We start from the raw sequence: 22,212 nt of genomic DNA on the forward strand, positions 1-22,212 counted from the left end.
CTAAATTGGAGTACTTAAAGAAACAATAAAATAGACGAATACTGGAGTGGCTACTTTTAAGTCTACTGATTATCAACTAAATCAACTATTGTCCCCATGGCTTTTAAATATGGAATAAAAAGATGGTTTTATGTCTCGTATATACACATATTTGTCTCGATTCGACTCGACTCGTTTTGGTTGTTTTCCATTACAGTGGTATTCCACCTCAATGTGCACGGGGTTGTTATAGCAACGTGGGACAAAAGTCTCGTAATGTCATTTGTATGCAAAATAAACACAACACAACAATGGAGGACATCCAAACAACGGTGTACCTGCTGCTAAACTGAGGTAAGTGTCTGCACCTTGGTATTGGACCATGGCGTTGGTTTGTGTGCTGCCTTTCACCTCATTGTGGGTGTCAGGAATGTCGGGTTGGACTCTTGTGAAGGAGTCGCTCTCATGACTCATCCAGTGATGCCACTCCCTGACCAATCAGTGGCATGCAGTCTGTTGACATCACATTCACAGCATTCATTGGAACCCCGATAGAGTAGGTGCTAAAAATGACTTGGTACAAGGTCCTGTCATTCAATTTTATTTATACAGCACCAAATGACAGCAACAATCGCCTCAAGGCGCTTTATATTGTAAGGTATAAAGTACAGTAATACATACAGAGAAAAACCCAACAATCATATATCCCCTTATGAGCAAGCACTTTGGTGACAGTAGGAAGGAAAAACTCCCTTTTAATAGGAAGAAACCTCTGAAGAAGAACCAGGCACAGAGAGGGGCGGGGCCATCTGCCGCGACTCACAGGGGACTGTTGTTGTGATTTGGCGATATATAAATAAAATTGAATTGAATTGAAAAAATTCGAACACGTGGTTTTAAAGGCAGACTGCATGGCTAGGAGCTCGAGTCCGTGACAAGAAGTTGTTGTGATTTTTCAGGCCAGATCTTTAAAAAAGTTACTTGTGAAGAACAAAGTCAAAATTCTGCAGTTACGTAGAAATCACTCCCACATGTGAAATGCTCGCCTGGCTTGTGGTCATGATAAGTGCTGGCGTGTTCGGTTTTCCTGTGTAGCGATGAAGCTGAAATGAGTGAGGAGAAAAAGGTGGGGGAGGAGTCCTGATAATAGTATTTAATTTATCACTTAAAGTGGTGGTCGACCTCTGGGTGTCCCGGTCCCTCCATCACCTCCTCAGCTGCTCCTTTTAATTGTTGAAGCCCAGAGAGTAAATGAAAATCAACTGGCCTCATAATGAATAGAGGCCATTACTCTACTGAAACCACACACACAGACACACACAGAGCAGCAGCACAAAGCCAACCGAAGGCTTTCAGTCTGAGATCCAAGAAAACATTAAACACAAAGTTGTTGGTGAAACCTGTAACGTTACACTGAGTGGTCGAGATGACTGAAATACAAAAATGAAGCCAAACTGTAGAGACTACTACTCCCATGATTCATAAAGGGTTTTGCGTCAGATCTTGTACCAAAAGCAGGAACAAATCAGTCATAAAGAGAATGACCGATTTTACCTAGCAACAGCAAGCTTCCGCAACCACTCGCTGACTGGATAGCGGTGGGCGGATACCAATTCTGTTGCTGAAGAGCCAAAGGTAACACGACACTAAAAGGTACAGTCATTCATTTTTGAGGTTACTTAACAGAAAAAAATAATACTGTACTCATGAATATGCACTTGTTAGTGCGTAATTACATCTTAAAATGAACTGAATTCCAGTTAACTAACAATGAAACTATTTAAAGTACATAAGCGCGAGATTGCAGTTTGTGGTAGCCGTCATGTTCGGTCTTCCAACTAATCGCAGTTTGCGTATGTACCTAGAGACCAGCCACATATGTATGACACAGGCTGAGCAGAAGAGAAATCACAGGGTTTCACGTGGCGTGACATTTAAATTCATGGCTGCACCTTCAGGCTCAACATACGAAAGATCGTACCTATATTTTATTGTTGAAGAAGCGGTTCCCTTTACCAAAGAAACGAAAATGATCATAATCCTCTTCCTCCTCACCTCAAGCTGCATCTCATAAACTGCAGTCAGGACTCTAATACATGGAAAGATGCATAAACATGATTATTTATTCCCAATAATATCACAATTACTTATTCCCACAGATGCGTGACCCTCCAGTCTCTGAACAGCCTACAAGAGCTAAACAAACAACAAAAGCTGGTTATAGAGATAAGACAACAGTTTATTGTCATTGCACAGTGATGCCTAGTACAACAGCAGGCACTAGGCACAACTAAACACGAAACACAAACTTAAATTGTTTGGGGGTTTTTTAAGTGCAAGAAAGATATGAGCAAAAATAAATAAAAGAATGAGTGAATGTTTATTGCACATTATCATTATTGTTATTGCCCGCCCAAAAGTAAATCAACATTATGCCAGCTAACGTTAGGCTAACTTTCCCTCTCATAAACAGCAGTTTGATTACATACAAGCATCAGAGTCCAACAAAGTTACTAACAGAGGCTAACAGCAGAGCTTACCAGCAGTTCAGCATATCCTCAGCAAACATCACTGACACATCGACTCATATCGCACTCCTTTCACACAGTTTTACAGCCAAGTGAAAACTTCTCACCCGGCATTGACAGCTGAGGTAAACAGCAGACTGACACGGATGGGGAAAAAGTCTGGTGTCGCGGTCATTTCGGGGTGCAGTCTAAATGTTTTTGATTTCTCTTGGCTGACTGAAACATGTTTGTCCTCTAGGCGACACTGTAGGGTTATGCTTGAATTGGGGGGGGATAGAAAACAGAGCTCAGTTACTGCAATCTACTGACATCTAGTAATAAAGACGGTGCACACTATACCTTTAAAGAAAACATAGACAAATCTCAACTTCACTAATTATTCTGACCGTTATGTCAGGATGTGAAAAATGCTGCGTGGGTCTCATTTGTCAGTATTTAAGTTTTAAATGCTTTAGAGAATATTTATTTGTCTGTTTCTGTGTTTTTACGAGCTGTAAAAGTATATTTATTGTTATTAAATTCCTATTTAAATACAAGATATTATTCTTATTTAGGTGATGTACAATTATGTTTGCAAAGTCTCTGATTCAAATACAGTTTATAATCTTTGCTGTTCTGAGTGTGGGAGTCAAAGTTATGGAGGCAAGGCTGAGATGGTTTGGACATGTGCAGAGAGGGAGAGTAGATTAAAAAAAAAAGGATGATGAAGATGGAGCTGCCAGCCAGGAGAAAAAGAAGAAGACCTCTGAGAAGATTCATGGATGTAGTGACAGAGGACATGCAGAGGGTTGGCGTGACAGAGGAGGATGCTGGGATAGAGTGAGAGGGAGGGAGATAAGGAAGAAGAGGCAACAGTTGACACAAAGATACATACATCGCCTTTTCTCTCCCCGCGCACTGATGGAGCTCGTAAAAACACGATCACATGTGTGTATATAAACAGACTCTTCTCCCCGTGCAGACCTGGACCTGGACCCGAGGTTCATCGGTGAGCCGGTCAGGACAGATCCGTGGATCCCGAGCGTCTTCGCTCAGGACGGTGTAATGAAAAGCCTGCGAGCTTCCACGTGCTAAAGAGTTCATTACGCCCCGTCATCAATCCTTCCTCTTTCTGAAGACTTACATTCATCAGGAAAATTAAAAAAGTGTCATGTCTGGAGTGATTTGTATTCTTCCATCAAAAATACACACCGTCGCTCTGCCTCAATTTGCATATTCTCAGGATGTAATAATAACTCATTGGGGCCTGGCTCAGCCTGAAGAGCGCCAGGGACGAGATGGCGTCCCAGCAGGCGGCGAGACCAGGAGAGTCTCGTAAACCATCAAGATTGTAGAGCTAAAAACCCCCGAAATAAAGTCTGGTAAACACTGTGGTTAGTTCCGTTATTTACATGCTGTTTTTTAACAGAATAGTTTAGTATACCGTGTTTTTTTCTTTGTACCGCGAAATTTAAATTTGGTAAGAAATAATGGATGAGCTGCTGCGAGTCCTCTGACCTTTTTCCTCAACACTACACCAAATAAACTAATCTTAAATCAAAGAAGCAGAGCTGGCCGAGATGTCAGAATCTTACGTCGTCGACGTGGGTTAGTGACATCCTGTAATGAAGCCTGTGCTGGATCCCCTCCATGCCTTTGGTAATAAATCCCAGTGGTGCTGCCAGTGCCTGAAGGTGGGTGGAGTCCTGTGGTCACCCAGGGGCGGGTGAGGGTGAATGAGGGTTATTATGCTGATGATATATATATAGGAGAGGAGGATCAGAGATGGAGGACACAGCTGACTGAGTCCATTTACATGACGGCTTTGTTAGGAAGTTCAGTGACAGATGACGATGAGGGTCTTGGAGTGAAAAGCTGTTTCTCAGAGACTGAAGAGCGAGCACGTGGGAGAGAATCACCATCTTCTGTGGAGATGGGCTGGACATACAAAGTATATACAAAACAAAAGTGAGAACTGTGACGAGGAGGTGAAAACTGCCAACAGAGTCGGATCAAAGCTCAGCTCTGAATCACATCATTACCCGTTTCTTCTTTAAAGTGGCCGCACGGTGACACTACCGTTAGCCATCATGCTGTGATGATGATGCCTTTGTTTAACTTTACATTCTGCATTTGTCAGATAGCGACACCGTGTTTCATAATCCATGAAGAAGGCCCACGGACACAGGGAGGCCTTCGGGACTGATCGTTACCAACACTTCTGTTCAAAGGTTTTAATAATGAAACATTAAAGAAGACCAGAAACAGTCAACAGTGCTGAAGTTACTGTGTGATTCCTAATGTAAGTGTCATAAACCTGCATTCTTTTAATGTCCAGCGGGGGCGGTGTCTCTGGTTGTAGTCACCAGTAATCACTCATCACATCAAAAGGCCAAGATGGAAAAATGCTCGTGCTGGGTTTTTAAAGCAGGATGTCTCAAACCGTTGGTTGACGTCACAGTGACTACTGGGGATGGTCATGATTTAGAAATATAAATAATCTATTTGTTAGATCAAAATAGTTTGTAAAACTCTTCCTTGTCTTACAGTATATTTTTTGGTTTGTTGTTACTGATCACCAGCCTCCATCGTGCCACTCTAAGAGTCCTGAGATGAAATCGATCGATGACTCTGTGAAGGCGGTTGTTGTTCCACCACTTTCCCCAAAGAACCAATCAACAGCCAAAGCTGGAATCATATCAACCATTCACACTGTTATGCATGGCAGGGCTTCACAAGTTTTATCTGTGTGGTGGCAGCAAGCTCGAGTGCTAAAAGCTGCAGTTCCTCTAATGTCCACCAGAGGCTCCAGCAGTGAGTCAGACCCCATAGACTCATGTTATAACCTTATATCATGAATATGTTTACGTTTAGGGAGCAGTTAATAACACACCAGTTTAAACTGTTTTAAGGCATATCGTTTTAGGGATTATTAGGGGCGTGGCCTGTGACTGACAGGTGGCTGTAGCTACTAATAGTGAGCTGGGTAATTGTTAAAAATACACAGAACCGCTCACGGTGTATATCACTCTGTGTATTTGGTTAAAATGCCAATTCCTACAGGCTACAGCCATCTTTTATATCCAGTCTATGATTCTGGAGTATTGCTCCTGCCTCGTGGCGGGACACCGACGTTCTGGTTTCTGCACTCGTGGGATTTCTCTGGGTCACACGATGAGCCTCGATAAACTGGATTAGTCCAAACAAATCGGGGCCTCCGGTCGTATCTCAGGCTGCGTGTTTCTCTCGAGTTTTCGCCTTTTTCTTCTCGTTTTCTTTCGGTGAATGTTTCACTGGGGAGATAATCAGCTCCGATCCAACAGACGGCATCAAATAGTGAACGAAGAGCGTTTGACTGGAGTCGGCGGGCCGCGCGGTTTGTTTTGAAGTGCTGAGCGGTAGCCGGCGGCGGCGACTGGTAAAATTCTGTGCCTGCCTTTAATTTTAATGATGCTCTTCCTCCAGCTTAAGTAAAGTCTTCCACAGTGGGCACCGGGTTTCCACCCCCTTTGAAATCACATGTGAGTATATATTTAATTTTGCTGCTGGTGGCTGCGGGCGCTCGCAGACACAGAAATTAATTGGCACAACATAATATGGCCTTATCACGTTCCTGCCTTCGTTTTCTCGCCGCCAACAACTGACGGAAAAGTTGCTCTGTGAGTTTTCTGCACTACTTACCTGAAAGTTTCTTGACTCTCTGTCGGCAGGGGAGCCGCGATTCCCTCGGTAAACTTCCAGCCGATTGCTTTCCATCTAGAATGTAAATAAGTTGGTGTGAAATACATAACGCGTACAAGTGTGGGGAGATTTGCATTTGCCTCGTAATCAAACTCTGCTCTCTTTGCTCCCAAATATGTTCAATAAAAGATTCCACAAAGGGTACATATGTTTGGCTGTTTGCCTCCCTCGCTTCATCTTTGTATGTTAACGGGGAGAAAAGTACACTTTACAAAGGTTTGCCGTTTTCCGGCAGCCTTTCAGCCGGATCCCATTTCAGCAGCAGCAGCAGCATCAGGGCGGAAGGAGATCAAATATTTATGCTAATTGTTGCAAAACTTCCCACAAAAGACGACAAGAGGCGCGTGACGAGGAGCTGTCAGCGGCGCTGTCATTATGACGAGCTGAAAGCGGCGGAGGCGCGGGAATCAAAGGCCAACACAGGCGGGCGCCGGGTCCCGCAGAAGGTCGGAGCTCCTAATGAAGGGCTGCCATCAGGAGCACGTCAGCGCCGATTAGCAGACACGGGCGTCACGCGGCCCTGCAGGCGAACTCTGCTCCTACCTGACTCCTCAATCTCTGTCAGCGGCGCCGTCGACGTGCTGAGGCCCGACATGAAAGCCGGGACGCAGGCCCTGCTGATAAACTTTGCATGTTCCCCAAGAACAAGAGCAGAAGAAAAGGAATGAGGAACATTAAACATGCGCGAATCAAACTTTTACAGCTGCTCCATTTGCATTTGGCTTCGGAGAGCAGAGTTGCAGAGAGCAGCGGGCCTCTTTGTTTTCACTCATGATGATTCAACAAGCCGCGGCTTTCATGGATCCTTCAGCAGGAAATATTTGTTGTGTTTTCTGCCTCTGTCGGTTTTTGCTCCTCTCTCTTCTGAGTGCTAATCCGCGTTTAGCCAGCGGGGGAAACGCGCCGTCGCGGGGCTCGATCGCCGCTCGGGGCCTCGCTTTGATCAAAGTGGGCCCGGTGGAAGAAGCTCCTCGAGGGCGGGGAGAGAAAGGCGCTTGATCTCTGCGCTTAATTAGCAACGCGCTTCTTAATTGTTCATTTTCCAGATCGCGGCCGCCTGGTGCGCTCATCAGAATTCAGGACTTGAAGCTTTGATTCGAGCTGAAAAGACACTAAATGGTTTCAGTGAAATCTGCTGCTCTGCATTATGCATGAATCGTTTGTCTTTTTATCTCTCAAATCTTCTGTAATTGCTTCTTCCTGTAAATTATCCACGTTCACAGCTGGAAGAACGACTCAGGTGTCCACCTTTTTTTTTCTAATCTGGGAACATTTTGGTTGGTCAGTGACAATAAAAAAGAAATCCAGGAGAGACCGGTCTGAGACGAAGCAGCCGAGAGCAACGCCACCATTAAAACCAAACCTGCGGCGGGACCACGACCGAGGGGAGTCCGAGGTAAACCCGCCCCCCAGCAGAGAGCGGCTCCTTGTGAATCAGGGTTATGACTGAAAAACAGATGATTGAAAACACCTCAAATCATCAGTCATTCAAACATTATTCATTCAGCTGCTTCCACAGACATACAAGAAAAATATCAAAAATAAATATTTAAACAGAATAAATTCAAATAGAAAATTAAAGGCACTTTTAACAAAATACATTTTTCTTTCAGAAATTATCTGAAGAATGTCATCTGAACAATTATCTAATTATATAATTAGAAGATGAAGGAACAATGGCTATGACCTCATGACTTTACGTCATCTTTGAATGTGTTTAAGAGATATTGGCTTGAGCTGAATCAGAGCGGGGGCTGTACTTTCATGTAATACCAGTTTGTACCACACGATGGTGCAGTGAGTTAACCAGGCAAAGTACATATTTACACTGAGTACAGTTTCCTGTTAAAGGTAGAGCCTGGGAAAAGGAAAGATGAGTAAAAGAAACATTAAACATTAAAACCAGCTGCACACATCGAAAACACTCGTCGGTAAAATGTTGTCAAAGTTTTCAACTACACAACGTATCTTTAAAATGCACATGAAACACCACATGTATAATGATACCGTCCACTGCACTGACTCGAGATGTTTAACGCCGTCTTGTGTTAGTCCAGAACATGACATCACCGGGTTATAAGCAGATGATAGATAGATTTATATTAGTTTATGTTAGCCAAGCAGTCTAAGCGGCGTTTATTTTGTACTGCCCCGTCTGAGTTTTATGTTGAAAGACCAAAGATGTCCACTTTCACTCCGTCTCTGCTTTGGTACACTTGATCTTGTCTGATGATCTTGTCACAGACAGGTTGTCCTCCGCATCGCACTATTATCTACAAATCTCCACGTTAAGGCTAACAGGTGGATTTTCCTGTTGTAGTTTAGGTTACCAACAACAAATAACCACTTCCTGTTTAAGAGTAGGCGAGTGAAAGTGGACAGAATCTCGATGATTTTAGCCAGAGCTCCCTTAGACTGAGTTTTACTTTTAGTTTCGTTGTTTTGCTGTTTGCTGATCTTTTAGTTCTGCCTCCTGTTTCTAGTTTACCCGTTAACCCAACCATCACCACAGGACAGCCGCTGTTGGACAGTAAAGGTAGAAGGTGTGTTGGTCTAAGAGTTTTTACTTTTAATTTTTCACTCTGGACCAAAATTAAAGGTCAGAGGTAGAAACAGAAGTGGTTAAACATGGTCACCATCTTTCTTTAATCTCAGCACAGGTTGTTTGTTTTTTATTAACCCCGCCTCCTCTGCTAGTTTCCCCTCCTCAGTCCTCCACATACATTTGATGAGCTGTGACCTATGGTAGAGCAGCAGCTATAATTTGAGGCTGACATTTGGTTCATGTTGGAGTGGCGGTCGTGGTGATTTCTGAAGTCTGTGTGTGAGGAGAAAGGGGGGAGGCGGTGGGATTCAGAAGGAAGGCCAGCGATGGGATTAGAGGAGCGTGACAATCGAGGATTAGCCGGGCTCTAAACAAATAATGCTCGCAGAGGTCAGCAGAGCGACACTCGGTCTGGAGAGCTGCTGCCGACTTCATTATCACAAAATCTCCCCACGACTTTGATCCACGTCTGAACGAAGAGGTGATCTAAGAGTGGAAAGTGACACCTGTGAGCTGTTACTGTAGCTCGTGGCTGTTCACAGGTTGGAGAATCTGTGTTAGCAGCTCTGACTGTGATGAGCCAGTGAACGTTCAACAACCCCCACTGCAGTACTGAAGAAAGCATTAAAACCTTGGGATTCTCAGCCAGGTGCTGCCTAAGAATCCCTAAACCACCTTTTCCTCCACATTTACCTGTGGGAGGAAAGGTGTGCCTTAATTAAAAGCAGCGTAAGAGTCATTTTTGCATTTATTACCTTATGTGTGGCACTAGGGGTCACTTTTAGTGTTTGTAAACTAATATTTAAGGTAGGCAAATTTCATTAGCGTCAAGTGTTGTTGGTTGGAAGGAGCAACGAGTTTGTGACAGTTGTGATTCATGGTGGACGCTAAGAGAAACTGTCGAACAAGTAATGCAACCGATGGTGAGCAATAAATGTGTTAAACGGACCAGATAAGTGCGGCTGGAGTTATTGGACTTCCTCTGTAGTTTCATTCATAACGGTGGCATCGCGTCAACGCCGCCTCAAACACCTCAGTGGCTTCAAGCGTAGCCTCTACAAGCAGTTTACTATTCACTTAAATTTGATCATTCTCACACCAGCATCACCTGCTGGTTAGAAACAGGTCATGCTATTAAATTATTAATTACTCTTAAAGAAAGTGACTCCGTGTGCATGAATGTGAGACGCCAGAGGCTCTGATAAAATGTCCGAGCATATTAATAAAACACACAAACCGTAACAGCAAAACCTATAAAAAGCCTTTATAATTTGTATGTCCGCCATCTTGGTTTTTAGATCTAATGGAGCTAATGCTAGCAAGCTTGGTTAGCAACCACAGACTGTCTGAGAGCTTGTTAATGCTCAGTGACATCATGCTCCGCCTTCTCGGACAGTACGGTGACCTCACAGCAGCCATATTATTGGTCACATGATATCCTTACAAATGCCCCCAAAGGCTCCAACAGCACAAACACAGTGCAGAGGTCCAGGAATCATAATTCGGAGATTTCTGCTAATTATGACATTTTAACATTGCAGTCTGTGGACACTGACTCACTGCTGGAGCTTCCAGTGGACATTAGAGGAACTGCAGCTATAGGTGCATAAACAAAAAAAGAATATCATTATAGCTTAGATGCTAAATTATATTCCTTGGAATGGAAGTTGGAAGTTGAACTGTTTGACTTCTTAGTTCAGGTCAGATTTCTTCACAGTGAACATGGAGATTCAAATCTTTTTCTCAGCTCTCTGCTCTCTCTTTCTTCCTCCTCTTCTTCCTCTCTCTCTACACAGCAAAAGCTTTTTTTCCTCAGCTCCACAAATGCAAATCGGCGAGTGTTGCTCGAGGTAAAATCAGCATCTTTAATTAAAAAATTAGCAGCAAACAAACAACAGAAAACCTACGAACGATTAAAGGAAAAACAAGCCGCAGGAGCAGCGGAGCCGTACAAACACAAACACACACCACAAATATGTGTCTACGTCAGTCTGCCGGGGACTAATTAATAACCAATATTTTGACATCAAATACAGACTTTGATCCTACAAACACTGATCAATCGTCAGGAGAGCCAGCTTCGGATTTTATTTTCAGCGCGGCAGCCTGACAGAATCCAAACCAACGTGTTCGTGGACCAAACCGCATAATAACAGCGAAAACAGCTCAGAGTTATCCTGCTCTGTGAGTTAAAGAATCATTCAGGATGTTTATGGCTCAGTGGTTAACTTAAACCTGCTGCACATCAAGTCTCTCCACACGGCAGACAACCACGAACGAGCCAGCGCTGATTTACACGAAGACGAAAAGCAGTGACTGTAATTTTATTGTCTATAAAACCTGAATACGAATAACTGCATAAATCAGATCTGATAAACGTGGCTCCAGAATAAAGGTCATACACTTTGGTCCCCTTTCCAGAAAAAGAGTCAAATGGAATTTTTAAAAAAATAAAATGGCAGTAATTATCTGATGTCTTTATTTCAGTGACAAAAAATCAGCATGTCAGAGTATAAGAACAGTTTAATCCATAACCTGATTTGAGAACTAAGAGATGGACTTAAAAGGAAGTGATTTTTTTTCTAATTTTTATTAGAAAAAATAATTTTCTGTTTTTTATTTTTGGCGTTTTTAGTTAAACTTTTATTTTTTTTAGATTTTATTCTCAATGTGATTCTTGTAAACGAGGCCATCTGTGTGTGTTTAACACGGAGTTTGATCCTTTGTGGTTTCCTGTACTGCGGCCTGCGCAGTGTTAAACATGCCTCTGCTGCCCCCTGGTGTTCTTTCACTCAAACAACACAAAGACAAATCATTTCTTTTCCCGTTTTTTTATTCCACAAACTGACGTCGATCACAGAGACAAACATGTTTAACCCTCTCGAGGCAGGCGTTGCCGATTTGCAACAGTTAAAAACTAACAACCCGATTACCCCACATACATATTTTATGAGTTTTTTTACTCAGAAGTACCACTGCAGGTATTCTTTTGTGCATTAGCAACAAAAACTTAATTTGAGCCTGAGAGGGTTAATCTGAGCACCGTGAAGGATTTCATCTGATGGTTGAAGGCCCTGCGGCCCTCTGGGAAATGTAGTTTCAGTCGTCTCCTCCGCACAGACTGAGCAGAGCTTTCTGGTAGTCTCCTTTAGTGTGCTCCTAAACACAAACGCACACACAAAGTTATCCATCGGCAATAAACACAAACATGCCCTTTCCGTGGTGTGTTCGATGCCCTCCGTGTGTGTGGGATATTGCAGGACTCACAGTGATGGTCTGGTACAGCGACCTCTTGAAATGCTTCTTGAACTCTGTTCTGATCTTGATCAGGTCGACTTCACAGCGAGAAACGATGATCCTGGTCACCACCTTCTCCTTCGCTCCTTTACTCTGAGACACAAAATGTCAGCATGGACGGAGAAGGAGGAGGTGTTATGTTTAGTTCCAGGTGGAAACGTTGGACAGAAAAGTGGGAAACTCACCTTCATGGCTTCATTGAGTCTGCTGGCGAAGTACAGCTGCCTGTTTTCAAAGCACTCCACTGTGGACAAACGATACACACCTGCTTAATGTGTCCTGTCACCGTGAAGTAGAATTTCACTCTTACTTTGTTCTGATGGCGTCTATTTCTTTTAACATGTGGCTGAAAATGAAAACGAGACTTGCCCTCGTGCTCGGTTTCCCCGTTAAACCGGGTCTAAATCTGTGACTTGAATATTTGATGTTTCTTAGACGTACCCAGAGTGAGGAAGGATTTCTCCAGATCCCCCTTCACCTCCTTCCTGATGCTCTCCTTCATGTCGTAGGGGCTGTAGCTCTTATACCTCTCAAACACTGACACACAACACACACATTAAACGTGAGACTTTGCTTCAAACACAAGCTATGCTTTTTCACAGCACTGGTTTCTTTCAAGTATACAACTATAATTCCATATTATTTGTACATTTGTTGGTTTCATGGGTCTTATTTTGTAGGTTTCATTACATTTCCTGTTGTTTAGTATTTCATTTCATCTGTCCTGCTTATATTTATAGTTCTCGTGTTTTCTGGCCTATTGTTGGTGTCGTTTGCCTTTTGTTTTGTTTTTATTGCTCTTAGTTATTGACTGAGTTTTACATTAGCACTGTAATGTGCTGTCTGTATAAATAAAGCTTTGTTGCATCAGTGTTGAGGATGCAGTTCACCTTTCTGCAGGTGGGGGACGCTTCTCTGAGACATGATTTCGATCCAGGTCACCACGTCGGTTCCCTTCCTCTTCACTCCGGCTTCATACAGAGCCTGGGAGGTTCACACAGGAGGACGGTTTAATGAAGAAATTGTGAAAAAAAAAGGTCAGGTTTACATAAAAAAGAGAAAAAGCACATGTACAAAACTAACAGTTATACCTCTGAATAGATTATCCCCTCAGAGGACACCAAACCTCGTTTCAAGTCTTTAAAGGTGCTTTTTGTAATCATGTCCTGTGAGTTTTAACTTTCACCACCAGGGGGCACCGAGATGTTTTCAGACACGTTGCTTCAAAGTTTCATCATTATTTTTGGTCCACCCCCGTTTATTTCACGCCATCGCTGTAACAATGATTACTCTTCTACCCCGTTCAATAACGGTCACTTTCTTTTGTTTTTTCATATTCTTTTGATAACTTTAACTCTTAGAAGGTTTCAAAGCATTTTTAAGTCACGTGAATTTACAAAAAGTACCTTTAAAGAAAAAAAAAGTATATTTTGACCTACTCTGGCATCCTCATCAATCTTTTCATAGTCGACGACATTCGAAGGTTCATCTCGTCTCGTCTGTGAAAAAAAGAACAGATTAAATAAAAACAGGTTTTTGTCGACTAAAATAAATCAAAGCTCATTTTCTTATCCAAGCATCAAAACTATAAATATCCTAGAAAAGCATTCGTGTTTTCAGAGTGTCGGTGAGAAACCAGTGTAACTGACACTGTCTGACAAAGTCTATCAACTTATTATTAAATATTGTGAAAGTAGTTTCTGTAGGTTTTTTCATATCTGTCTGAATATTTAACTGTTCTTAGAAAATATTTAGTTCTCTGAAATATTTTTACCAAATCCACTAAAGTCAAAATGAAGTCAGATGTGTTATTGCAGTTAAACACAGACCCGATACTCACAATAACATTTCCTGTGTTGTATGTGAAACATCATTTTTAGGATTTTATGGGAACCTGTCAGAGTTCTTATATTTCCTGCTTTGTGAAGATAAATGAAGTCCTACCTGAACCAGAGCCAGCAGCAGTTTAGCAAAGTTTCCCGACGTGTCTCCTGCGACGTCTTTCTCTAAGTCCTTCTTAAACACTGCAGAGAAAGTCAAAGTCACATTCTCTCACTTTTTGCCTTTAGCTCATGAAAACCTCTGTTATATATTTATTTAGTATTTTCAGGTTCCTGAAACGTGACTCACTGTCTCTGTAAACCCTCTTGATCTCAGCTAGTTCTTCATTGTTCCTGGAGCAGACGATCTCGATTAAGGTCTCCTCGTCAGTCCCCAGTCCCTGCATGAAAAAACCCCAAACTGCGTGAAACATCCAACAGCAGCTCTCAGCTATCAGAGTGAGTCTTTTCTGGAACGTTCAGATACCCGGTGAGCCATGTTCATTTGGTCTTTAGCGTGACACTGACCTTCATGGAGGCTTTGAGCTCCGAGGCGTCATACTGAGCGGTGCTTTTAATCAGACCCAAAATCAGAGCCTCCAGAGAACCGGATAGCGCCCCCTTCAGGGCACTGACCAGATCCTGACACAACCACAGACACAGGGTTAAAAATCACTTTAGAAATAATCATTTGTACAAAAGCAAAAAGTTCAGGATCTGTTGTATTTCTCACTGCCTTTTCTGTTTGTCAGTTTCCTTCATTTTCCATCGACCTTCAGAGTAAAGGTTCTATTTTTGGCTCATGATTCGAAGCATGAGATGTTAGCTGTTGGCTGGATTACCACCATGGCTGCTTCACGGCCTTTGGGTTTACATCAGGCTCCAAATGGAGGGTTGTCTGTGGACTTCAGGTTTATGCAAGTTTGGTTTGTGTACAGTTATTTTCCTGTCATTACAGAAATCGCTATTTTATTCATGATAATAATAATATCCCATTTATTAAAACAAGATTTAAAAAATAATCTCAGTGTTGCTGACTTTTGTTGTCCACCAAAAGTTTGTCGGTTCATGAAAAACTCTGAAGATAATTTATGAAATTATAAGTTTGCCAAAAATTAAAAGTAGTGGCAGTCGTGATTTGTTTTTATATTAAAATGAATGTAAATTACATCATCCAGCTGATTGATCTGTGCGATAATCTCTAGATCATGTTTAGCAAATTTCTTTTTGATGTTTCTTTTATTTCCTTATTTTTATCCTTATAAGTTATTATCCAAGATCATTGTTATTATCAATCAATCAGGGTCGATTTATTTTGAATGATTTATTGTTTAATTTATATTTAAACGTTACTGAGTAAAAACTGGGAAAAAAACAACAAATTTTTACGTTTATTTTTCATATTTAGGGAAATTACCAGAAACATTTTGGTGATTATTTTTTAATTATTCTATAAGACTACCCTTAAAAATTCTAAGCTATTTGGTCAATGATTATATAACATTTTCACTCACAACGAACAAAATGCAACAGAAATAATTTGACCTCAGTTATCTGGTTTTAATAATCACTGGAAGCCAAGATTTAAATTAAAATGTGATTAACTGATGGCCCTGATTAGTTTCTGTATATTGATTGATTGAAATAATGAAAGTAACGTATACGTTAAAGGTTCATTTTTGTTCGTTAACAGCGAAGCATCTCTGACCTTCTTGGCAAATCGTTCGTATTCAAAGGCGATCTCTCTGCGCTGCTCGCAGCTCCGTCTCGTCAGGATGTCGATGATGGTCTGTTCGTCCACACCTGCAAATTTGTCAAAGAAACTAAGTTACTTACTGTTTTCAACTACCAAATACCATATACAGACGTCAAAACAACTTTCGCCTGTTGATTGCATACATGTCTTTATTATTTTTCTAAAGAATCAGAGATCACACATTCTCACAGGGCCAGTGAGAATGGTGACGGTTCAGGTATCCGTCATCATTACAAGTGACTTTGACCCTGATAAACTGTTCCTCTGATTATCTCCAGCAGTTTCTTTTGTTCTGATGCTGGAAGTCTCTCTGCCGAGGGACATCCTGCTTTTCCAGCAGCTCTCACAAAGGAAGCTGGAAAATGGAGGCCGAGCCTCGCTCAGCAAGTCCTCTGCAGCGTCTGAGTGAGTCACTTTCCAGGCAGATGAAATTATGTTGTACTTTGAAGAGGACAGATGTGAACAGATGTGTTACCCTGTGATTCAGAGTGCTGGGAGCTTTTATTTGTTAGGATTTTATGTCCCCGTGTTCTTCCTTCCTCTTTCCATCAGGATTTTTTTTTTGTTGCTCAACCTTTTTGCTGTTTTTGTAAATACTACAATAATTAACCTCAGAACAAATTTGTTATTAACAAGACAAACACTCCTTTGCATTTACTGTAATGAGCATATTGACAGTGTAATGACTCCGAAGCTGACGTGGACGTGATGAGGCTACCTGTGTCTGATTCATGATGTGTGGCTCAGTTATAGCTGTAGGCATGTTGGATGTTACTGTAGAAGCTACATATTATACATTATGCATTTTGCTTTCTACCTGTACACATTTATTGATCATTAAAATCACTACTGTTTCACATTGTGCATGAATTTGCACCAATTAGCATTATGGGTCATATTAGCTGCTGAATAAATTTGGCAAGCTAGCTAACGTTAGCTGATAAACTAATCTGAAAATGAGCAGCTAAGTTACTAGATCAGTTTGGTTGAATTAGTCACTCAGATCTATTCTAGACACCATTTTCCTGAGATAGCTTTAAGTTGATTTATGTTTGCAGGAAAGCTAGCATTAAGCTAGCAAAAAAAAAACTTTTCAAAATAAAGGTTTTTATTTAAATAACTTAAAAAACAACAACAACCAAAAACCACTTTTTAAAATAACTTTTAAATAAATAGATATATAAAATGTGCAGCTTTAAGGTCATGATTTAAAGTGCCTACTTTTTTTCTTCTCATGGTTGGTTATGGTGAAATCTCCTTAAAACTCGTTACCATAGCATTAATAAACCATTAGGCCCATTACAATACCAGTAAAACAGTAGCTAGTATCCGCTTGAGCAAAGCTCTGAACCCCTGACTGTTGGCTATACCGATATCTTTTCCTTCTTTTTGTAATCCGTTAATTGCTAAAAACCGGTTAAGAAGCTGAAACACCATCAGAAAACTGTTGCTGCAGTGTCGGTGATGTCCGAGTCGTGGACACTGTGTTTCCTGTGCACAGTTGAACAGTTAAACTCGGAGAGAGAAGTGGTGGGATCACAGTTACATAACTCAGTGGAAACTTCCTGACCGGTGGGCTTGGCAGGGAAATATCAGGGAGGAAGTTTTCCTGGACTCGCTCACCTTTGGTTTTAATGGCCGTGTCGATCCTGGCAGCATCACGGGCCGGGTCGAAGTCTCGGGCCGGCACCACGGTGGGGTATTTGGCCTCTGGTTCCTACAGAGGACAGAAACTGACCATTAGCTCCTGTTAGCTGCTTGACAGAAAGCACCGGACGAGACGCTGATGCTGTGATTTAACCTCGTAATGCCCAACAGACTGTTAGAGACACACGCAGGGGTACGGGAGGAGTTCTCCATCAGGCAGCTTTCTGAGGTTGGAGTAATTCGTCTGTCAGCATCTGAATGAAGCACTGATCAGTCATCAGTTTATCTGCTTTCTAACTGTACAGATGAACTCCAGGTGGAGAACGACTCTTGTTCTCTGTTTATTGTTGACTTCATTATTCTTGTGTTAATTTAATGAATCTGAGGTGGTGAAAATATGTCAGTTCACTGCTTTGTTTTTGTTTGGATTTTTTCAGGTGTGCAGAAAACATTGAATAACACAGAAATGCCTCCAGTACCTGAGACCTGTGTTATGGTACAGTACCAGTAGTGTGATGTAATGCTGCTCTAATTAGGGCACAGTTGGGTTCATCAGTAATTGGAGGAATAACCTGATATATCAAAGTCATTTATGGTGATTGCTGTGTTATCGGTGACTCACCCCACTGTACGACAGCGTCAGCTGACCCAGAAACTCAGACACCAGCGCCATGATGGATTCACCTGCAACACACAGTTCAAGCAGCTTAAAGGTGAGTTTACATCATTTTCTGCAGTCGTACAGTTTCTGTTATCGCTTACTTGATAGTTAAGAAAAAGGCAGTGAGAGAAGGTTCAGGATCAGAAAGTCTGCAGCCTGCTGGCAGTCGAGCTTCTCTGGAGGAGTCTCTGGAGCTGTGATATGTCCTCTTTAACCTTTGAGTGGAAACACTGGGTTTCCTCCTCTGACTGTCTAAAAACAGACCAACAATGGCCTTCAGACTCCAGCAGGCTGTAAACACTCATACGCTGGAGGGGTGTTTGATTTATTGAGCGGGACGTGCCAGCGGAGGGCGTGTGTGCAGATAAGGAGCATGAATCAAACAGATCTGCAGGAATCTCGAGTGCGTTGTGTAACACGGTGAAGCTGAAGCTGTAAAGTGATTACTGCAGAGTTTCCTCCACCTTTGACCCTCTTACAGACTCTGCCAGCATTTCATCTCGCAGCTGCTACAAACAGTCCTGAAGTCTCGGCTCGTCCCGTCGTCTGCTTGCTGCCGTTCAAAGAGGAATTCCACATATCGAAATAAATCACGGAGCACAGAGAGAACACGTCCCGATTAACCTCCTCAGGGAACCAACCAGATTAATAGTTGAAGAGAAATTAATTTACAACAATCTGACAATTTCTACTTTCCCAGTTTTCTATAGCAGCGTCTAAGAGACACCAATAATAATAATAAGTTTTTTTTCTATCACTTCACACAAAAATGTATTTATTAAAGGTACTTTTTGTAGATCTCATCGCCATATGTAACTAAGACATTCACCACCAGGGGGCAGTGTTTTACCGATCAGTGCATTGAAATTTGGGGGTGGTTTGTAAATATTTGTATAGTTTTTTTAGTATTTCTAAAACTCGTAGTGATTTCTGTTTCTGCTGGTGTCTAATGGCCCAACATGGCAAAAGCATCTTTACATGAAGAAACAATATTATGGTTGTTTACAGAGTTATAATTATATTTCCAGAGTCTCCTTCAACTCAACATCCAAAACTAGTTGATCAATCATTATTACTCAAAAGTCCCTGAAAAGCCTTCAGCTAATCCAAAATGCTGCAGCAAGAGTCCTGACAGGGACGAGAAAGAGAGAGCAGATTTCTCCTGTATTGGCTTCCTGTTAAATCCAGAATTCAAAATCCTGCTCCTCACATACAAGGTCTTAAATAATCAGGCCCCATCTTATCTTAATGACCTCATAGTGACCTATCACCCCAATAGAGCACTTTGCTCTCAGACTGGGAGAGCCTTCAGCTGGAAACCAGCTCCCAGTTTGGATAGAGAAAACAATGCCGCTAGTTTTAAGCTTTCCTTTTTGATAAAGCGTATAGTTAGAGCTGGATCAGCTGACCCCGATGGCCCTAAACCTCTGCTTAGTGGAGCGATAGGCTCAGGGGGACTTCCAGTGATGCACTGAGAACTTCTCCTTATTTGTGTTCTTTAGATTTTGGTCTTTTCTGTCCCTCAGTTAGTTTTTTCTTGTTTGTTATTCATGGTTTCCTCTTTTTCTCCCCTCACCCTCAGCCAGTCGTTGCAGATGGTTACCGCTTCATCAGCCTGGTTACGTTGGAGGTTTCTTCCTCTCTGATTGGTGGGTTTTCTCTCTGATACTGTAGTCTCTTTACTGTACTGTATGTAGGACTGCTGTCATGTTTAAAGTCCATATCATTTTAACCCTTTTTCACTCCTGTGTCTTTAAGTTTACCAGCTTAATTTAGTCTTCAGGAGCTCCCACTGTCTGGAAAGCCTGTCCCATAGGGGGTGCTCTTGAGCTGGTCCAAAATGATTGGGGCTCTTTGGGGCTGCAGAAAAAGTAAATGTCCTGGGAGAAATGTTGTTTTCACCTTAGATACAACAGATATAGCTCAGATTTTTAGATATTTTACAGGTTTATATTGTTGTAAAACAAGCTGTAGTTTCTACGACCCAAGTGTAAAATAAGAGCTTCCCTGAGCCTGAGGGTACATCTGTCATAGATAAAGAGCAGTGTGGAGATGATGGTCACAGCGATGTTTCCCTGTGAAGCTGTTTTTACTTCCAAACATCTGGAAGAACCTAAAACTACCTGTTGAACCAAACTCAGAGTCAGAAATGAGCCCACGCACTCACTTTAGTTGCTAACATAAGTTGAGCAGCTTGAAGAATGAAAGGCGACATGAAAGCACAGCGAACTGCAGCCAGTCCTCATTTATCGCTCCGAGGCGGCGGCTCGGCTCCATGCACGACAGAACGACTCCATCTGCAGCGGACTTTGAGCTTTATAACCCCGCAGACATTTTACATCAACAAAGCACTTCAGCTTTATAAAATCACTGTTGTTTGCAGCTTCTCTGTCCAGCATTAATCACCGGTGGCTTTAGGTTTCACTCATTTCACTCTTATTTTGGCGGATTTTAGAGGAAGCGTTTGTAAAAACTGCTCATGCTGCTTAAAAGATTACAAACAAACACTTGAATTGATGGTTTTGTTTCTGAATGTTTGGTTAAAAAATACTTTAAAAGTAAGTGAAACTACTTCTCCATCCTCTAGGCTTCAAAATAAAAGCCTCCAGTCATTGCTAAGTAAGGAAACAAACACGATTCGTTCTTTTTTGACTCTTTGAAGTAGAAAAAAGAAGAAAAGTCGTAAATCGTTCCTGCTGCTAAAGCTCTCTGATATCCCGATATCCCCGCTCACTCTGATGAGTTCTTACCTTTAGAGACGCAGCAGCAGCTCCGTTATGAGCCAGGACGAGGCTGGGTGTGGTGTTTAAATACAGGCTGACTCACACACACACGCACACACACACACTCTGCCTTCTGACTGCCTGCATGACTCACTGAGTTTTACACATCAGGCTGGACACATGGGCAGAAATTCCTCAGCGAGGCTCAAATCGCCTCGCCAGGGGCCGAGAAAACACTCGATTCTTATTGGCTGGCTGGCTGGTGGGAGGCTTTAAAAGTTAGATACAAATTTTTTCTTAAATTCAATCTGAGCTCATGATTTAACTCCTTCCTGCATCGTCTGTGAGTCAAGTTCATGAAACAAAGCAAAGTGAATGAGGGCGATTCAGAAAGGTTTCTGCTCGGTGATCAGTCAGGTGAAGTCAGGCTGCTAGTTTTATATCATCCGATGGGCCTAACAAGTTGGTTATATAACCACAGAGTCAGTCTGCCTTTCTCAAGTGTCGTGGCAGAGCGGGGTCCACAGGAGGTCACCGACTTTAGCTTGTTATCTTTGTCGTCACCCCGTCGGGCTGGTGGGCAGAAGATGTGAACACCTAAGCTTTAAATGCAATAACTCGAGAAGGAAGTCACCTAGGATTTTCAGATTGATACCATAGATGCATCTGCTAAAAACCTCAAGGTCAGAGGTCAGGTTTTCTGAATGCACTAACTTGAGAACAAGGTGACGTAGGATTTTGAATCCTACCAGGGCTACCAGCCAGCCCACTCAGGCTGTGCAGGTAGTCCTGCTCCTCTGTGATGGCACATCCACATCCAAGTGTCATCAGAAGTAGGTTTGCTGTGTCTCTCAGCCCAGCAGCACAGGTATCATCTTCTTTGTGCAAGGAGGAACAAGAAGAGCAGTACTCAAGGTCCAGTAGTGACCTCTAACTCATGTGCATGCTTCTAAAACATCCAGGGTCCATCTATCTTCTGATTGATGGACCTTGAAGAGACAGGAGATAAAACAGCTTGTTTCATGGAGATGATGAATTAAGGAACTTAAAGATTTTTTTAAAATCTTTTTTTTTTATCGTGTTATTATGCAAAGCTGCTCTGATGCACTCCCACAATAAAAATACTAAACTCAAACTGAGCAGAATGGGTCGCCTTTAAAAACAAAATCAATTTATACTTGCACACTTTTAATTATGAGTTTTTTTTACAGTGGTGTCAGATCAGATTTAAGAGACTGTATGTCATGATCACTCTTCAGCAGTGACACTTCCCTTTTCTGTCCTCTTCTGAAGTTTATCGACAGGTTCACTGACAGTTTCTACGGCCCGAGTGAGACACAGCGTGGTTCAGCCCTGCTAATATTTATCCAGACAGTGTGTGATAAAGCAGGTGCGGCGGGGTGGAGCGGGACAGTGACGGAGTTTTATTGATCGTAACAGGGCCACATGGTCTCAGGTGTGTCCCAGCAGGAAGTGACCTCCCTGTGGAGGGAGGGGGTGATGGTGGCCAGAGAAATCGGGGCCTTGACGGGTTAG

The 22,212-nt window shown here is 42.2% G+C and overlaps 1 protein-coding gene across 1 annotated transcript; it reads right to left on the reverse strand.

Annotated features, from left to right (window-relative positions):
- Window positions 1-11,602: 11,602 nt before the first annotated feature.
- LOC146639226 (annexin A2-B-like) lies at window positions 11,603-20,783 on the reverse strand. The gene is made up of 13 exons (XM_085351227.1): window positions 20,704-20,783; window positions 17,915-17,976; window positions 17,269-17,362; window positions 15,598-15,692; window positions 14,418-14,531; window positions 14,200-14,290; window positions 14,014-14,093; window positions 13,509-13,568; window positions 12,960-13,053; window positions 12,511-12,606; window positions 12,255-12,313; window positions 12,040-12,162; window positions 11,603-11,931 (listed from the first exon to the last, which is right to left on the reverse strand). The coding sequence occupies exons 2-13, from the start codon at window positions 17,963-17,965 to the stop codon at window positions 11,872-11,874; spliced, it is 1,017 nt and encodes a 338-aa protein (XP_085207353.1). The 5' UTR covers window positions 17,966-17,976; window positions 20,704-20,783; the 3' UTR covers window positions 11,603-11,871.
- Between the last annotated feature and the right edge of the window lie 1,429 nt (window positions 20,784-22,212).

Source organism: Diplotaxodon limnothrissa, linkage group LG1, assembly GCF_057381915.1.
Source record: "Diplotaxodon limnothrissa isolate DT_005_m linkage group LG1, D_limnothrissa_male_GT1.1, whole genome shotgun sequence".
In the NCBI taxonomy this organism is placed as follows: Eukaryota; Metazoa; Chordata; class Actinopteri; order Cichliformes; family Cichlidae; genus Diplotaxodon; species Diplotaxodon limnothrissa.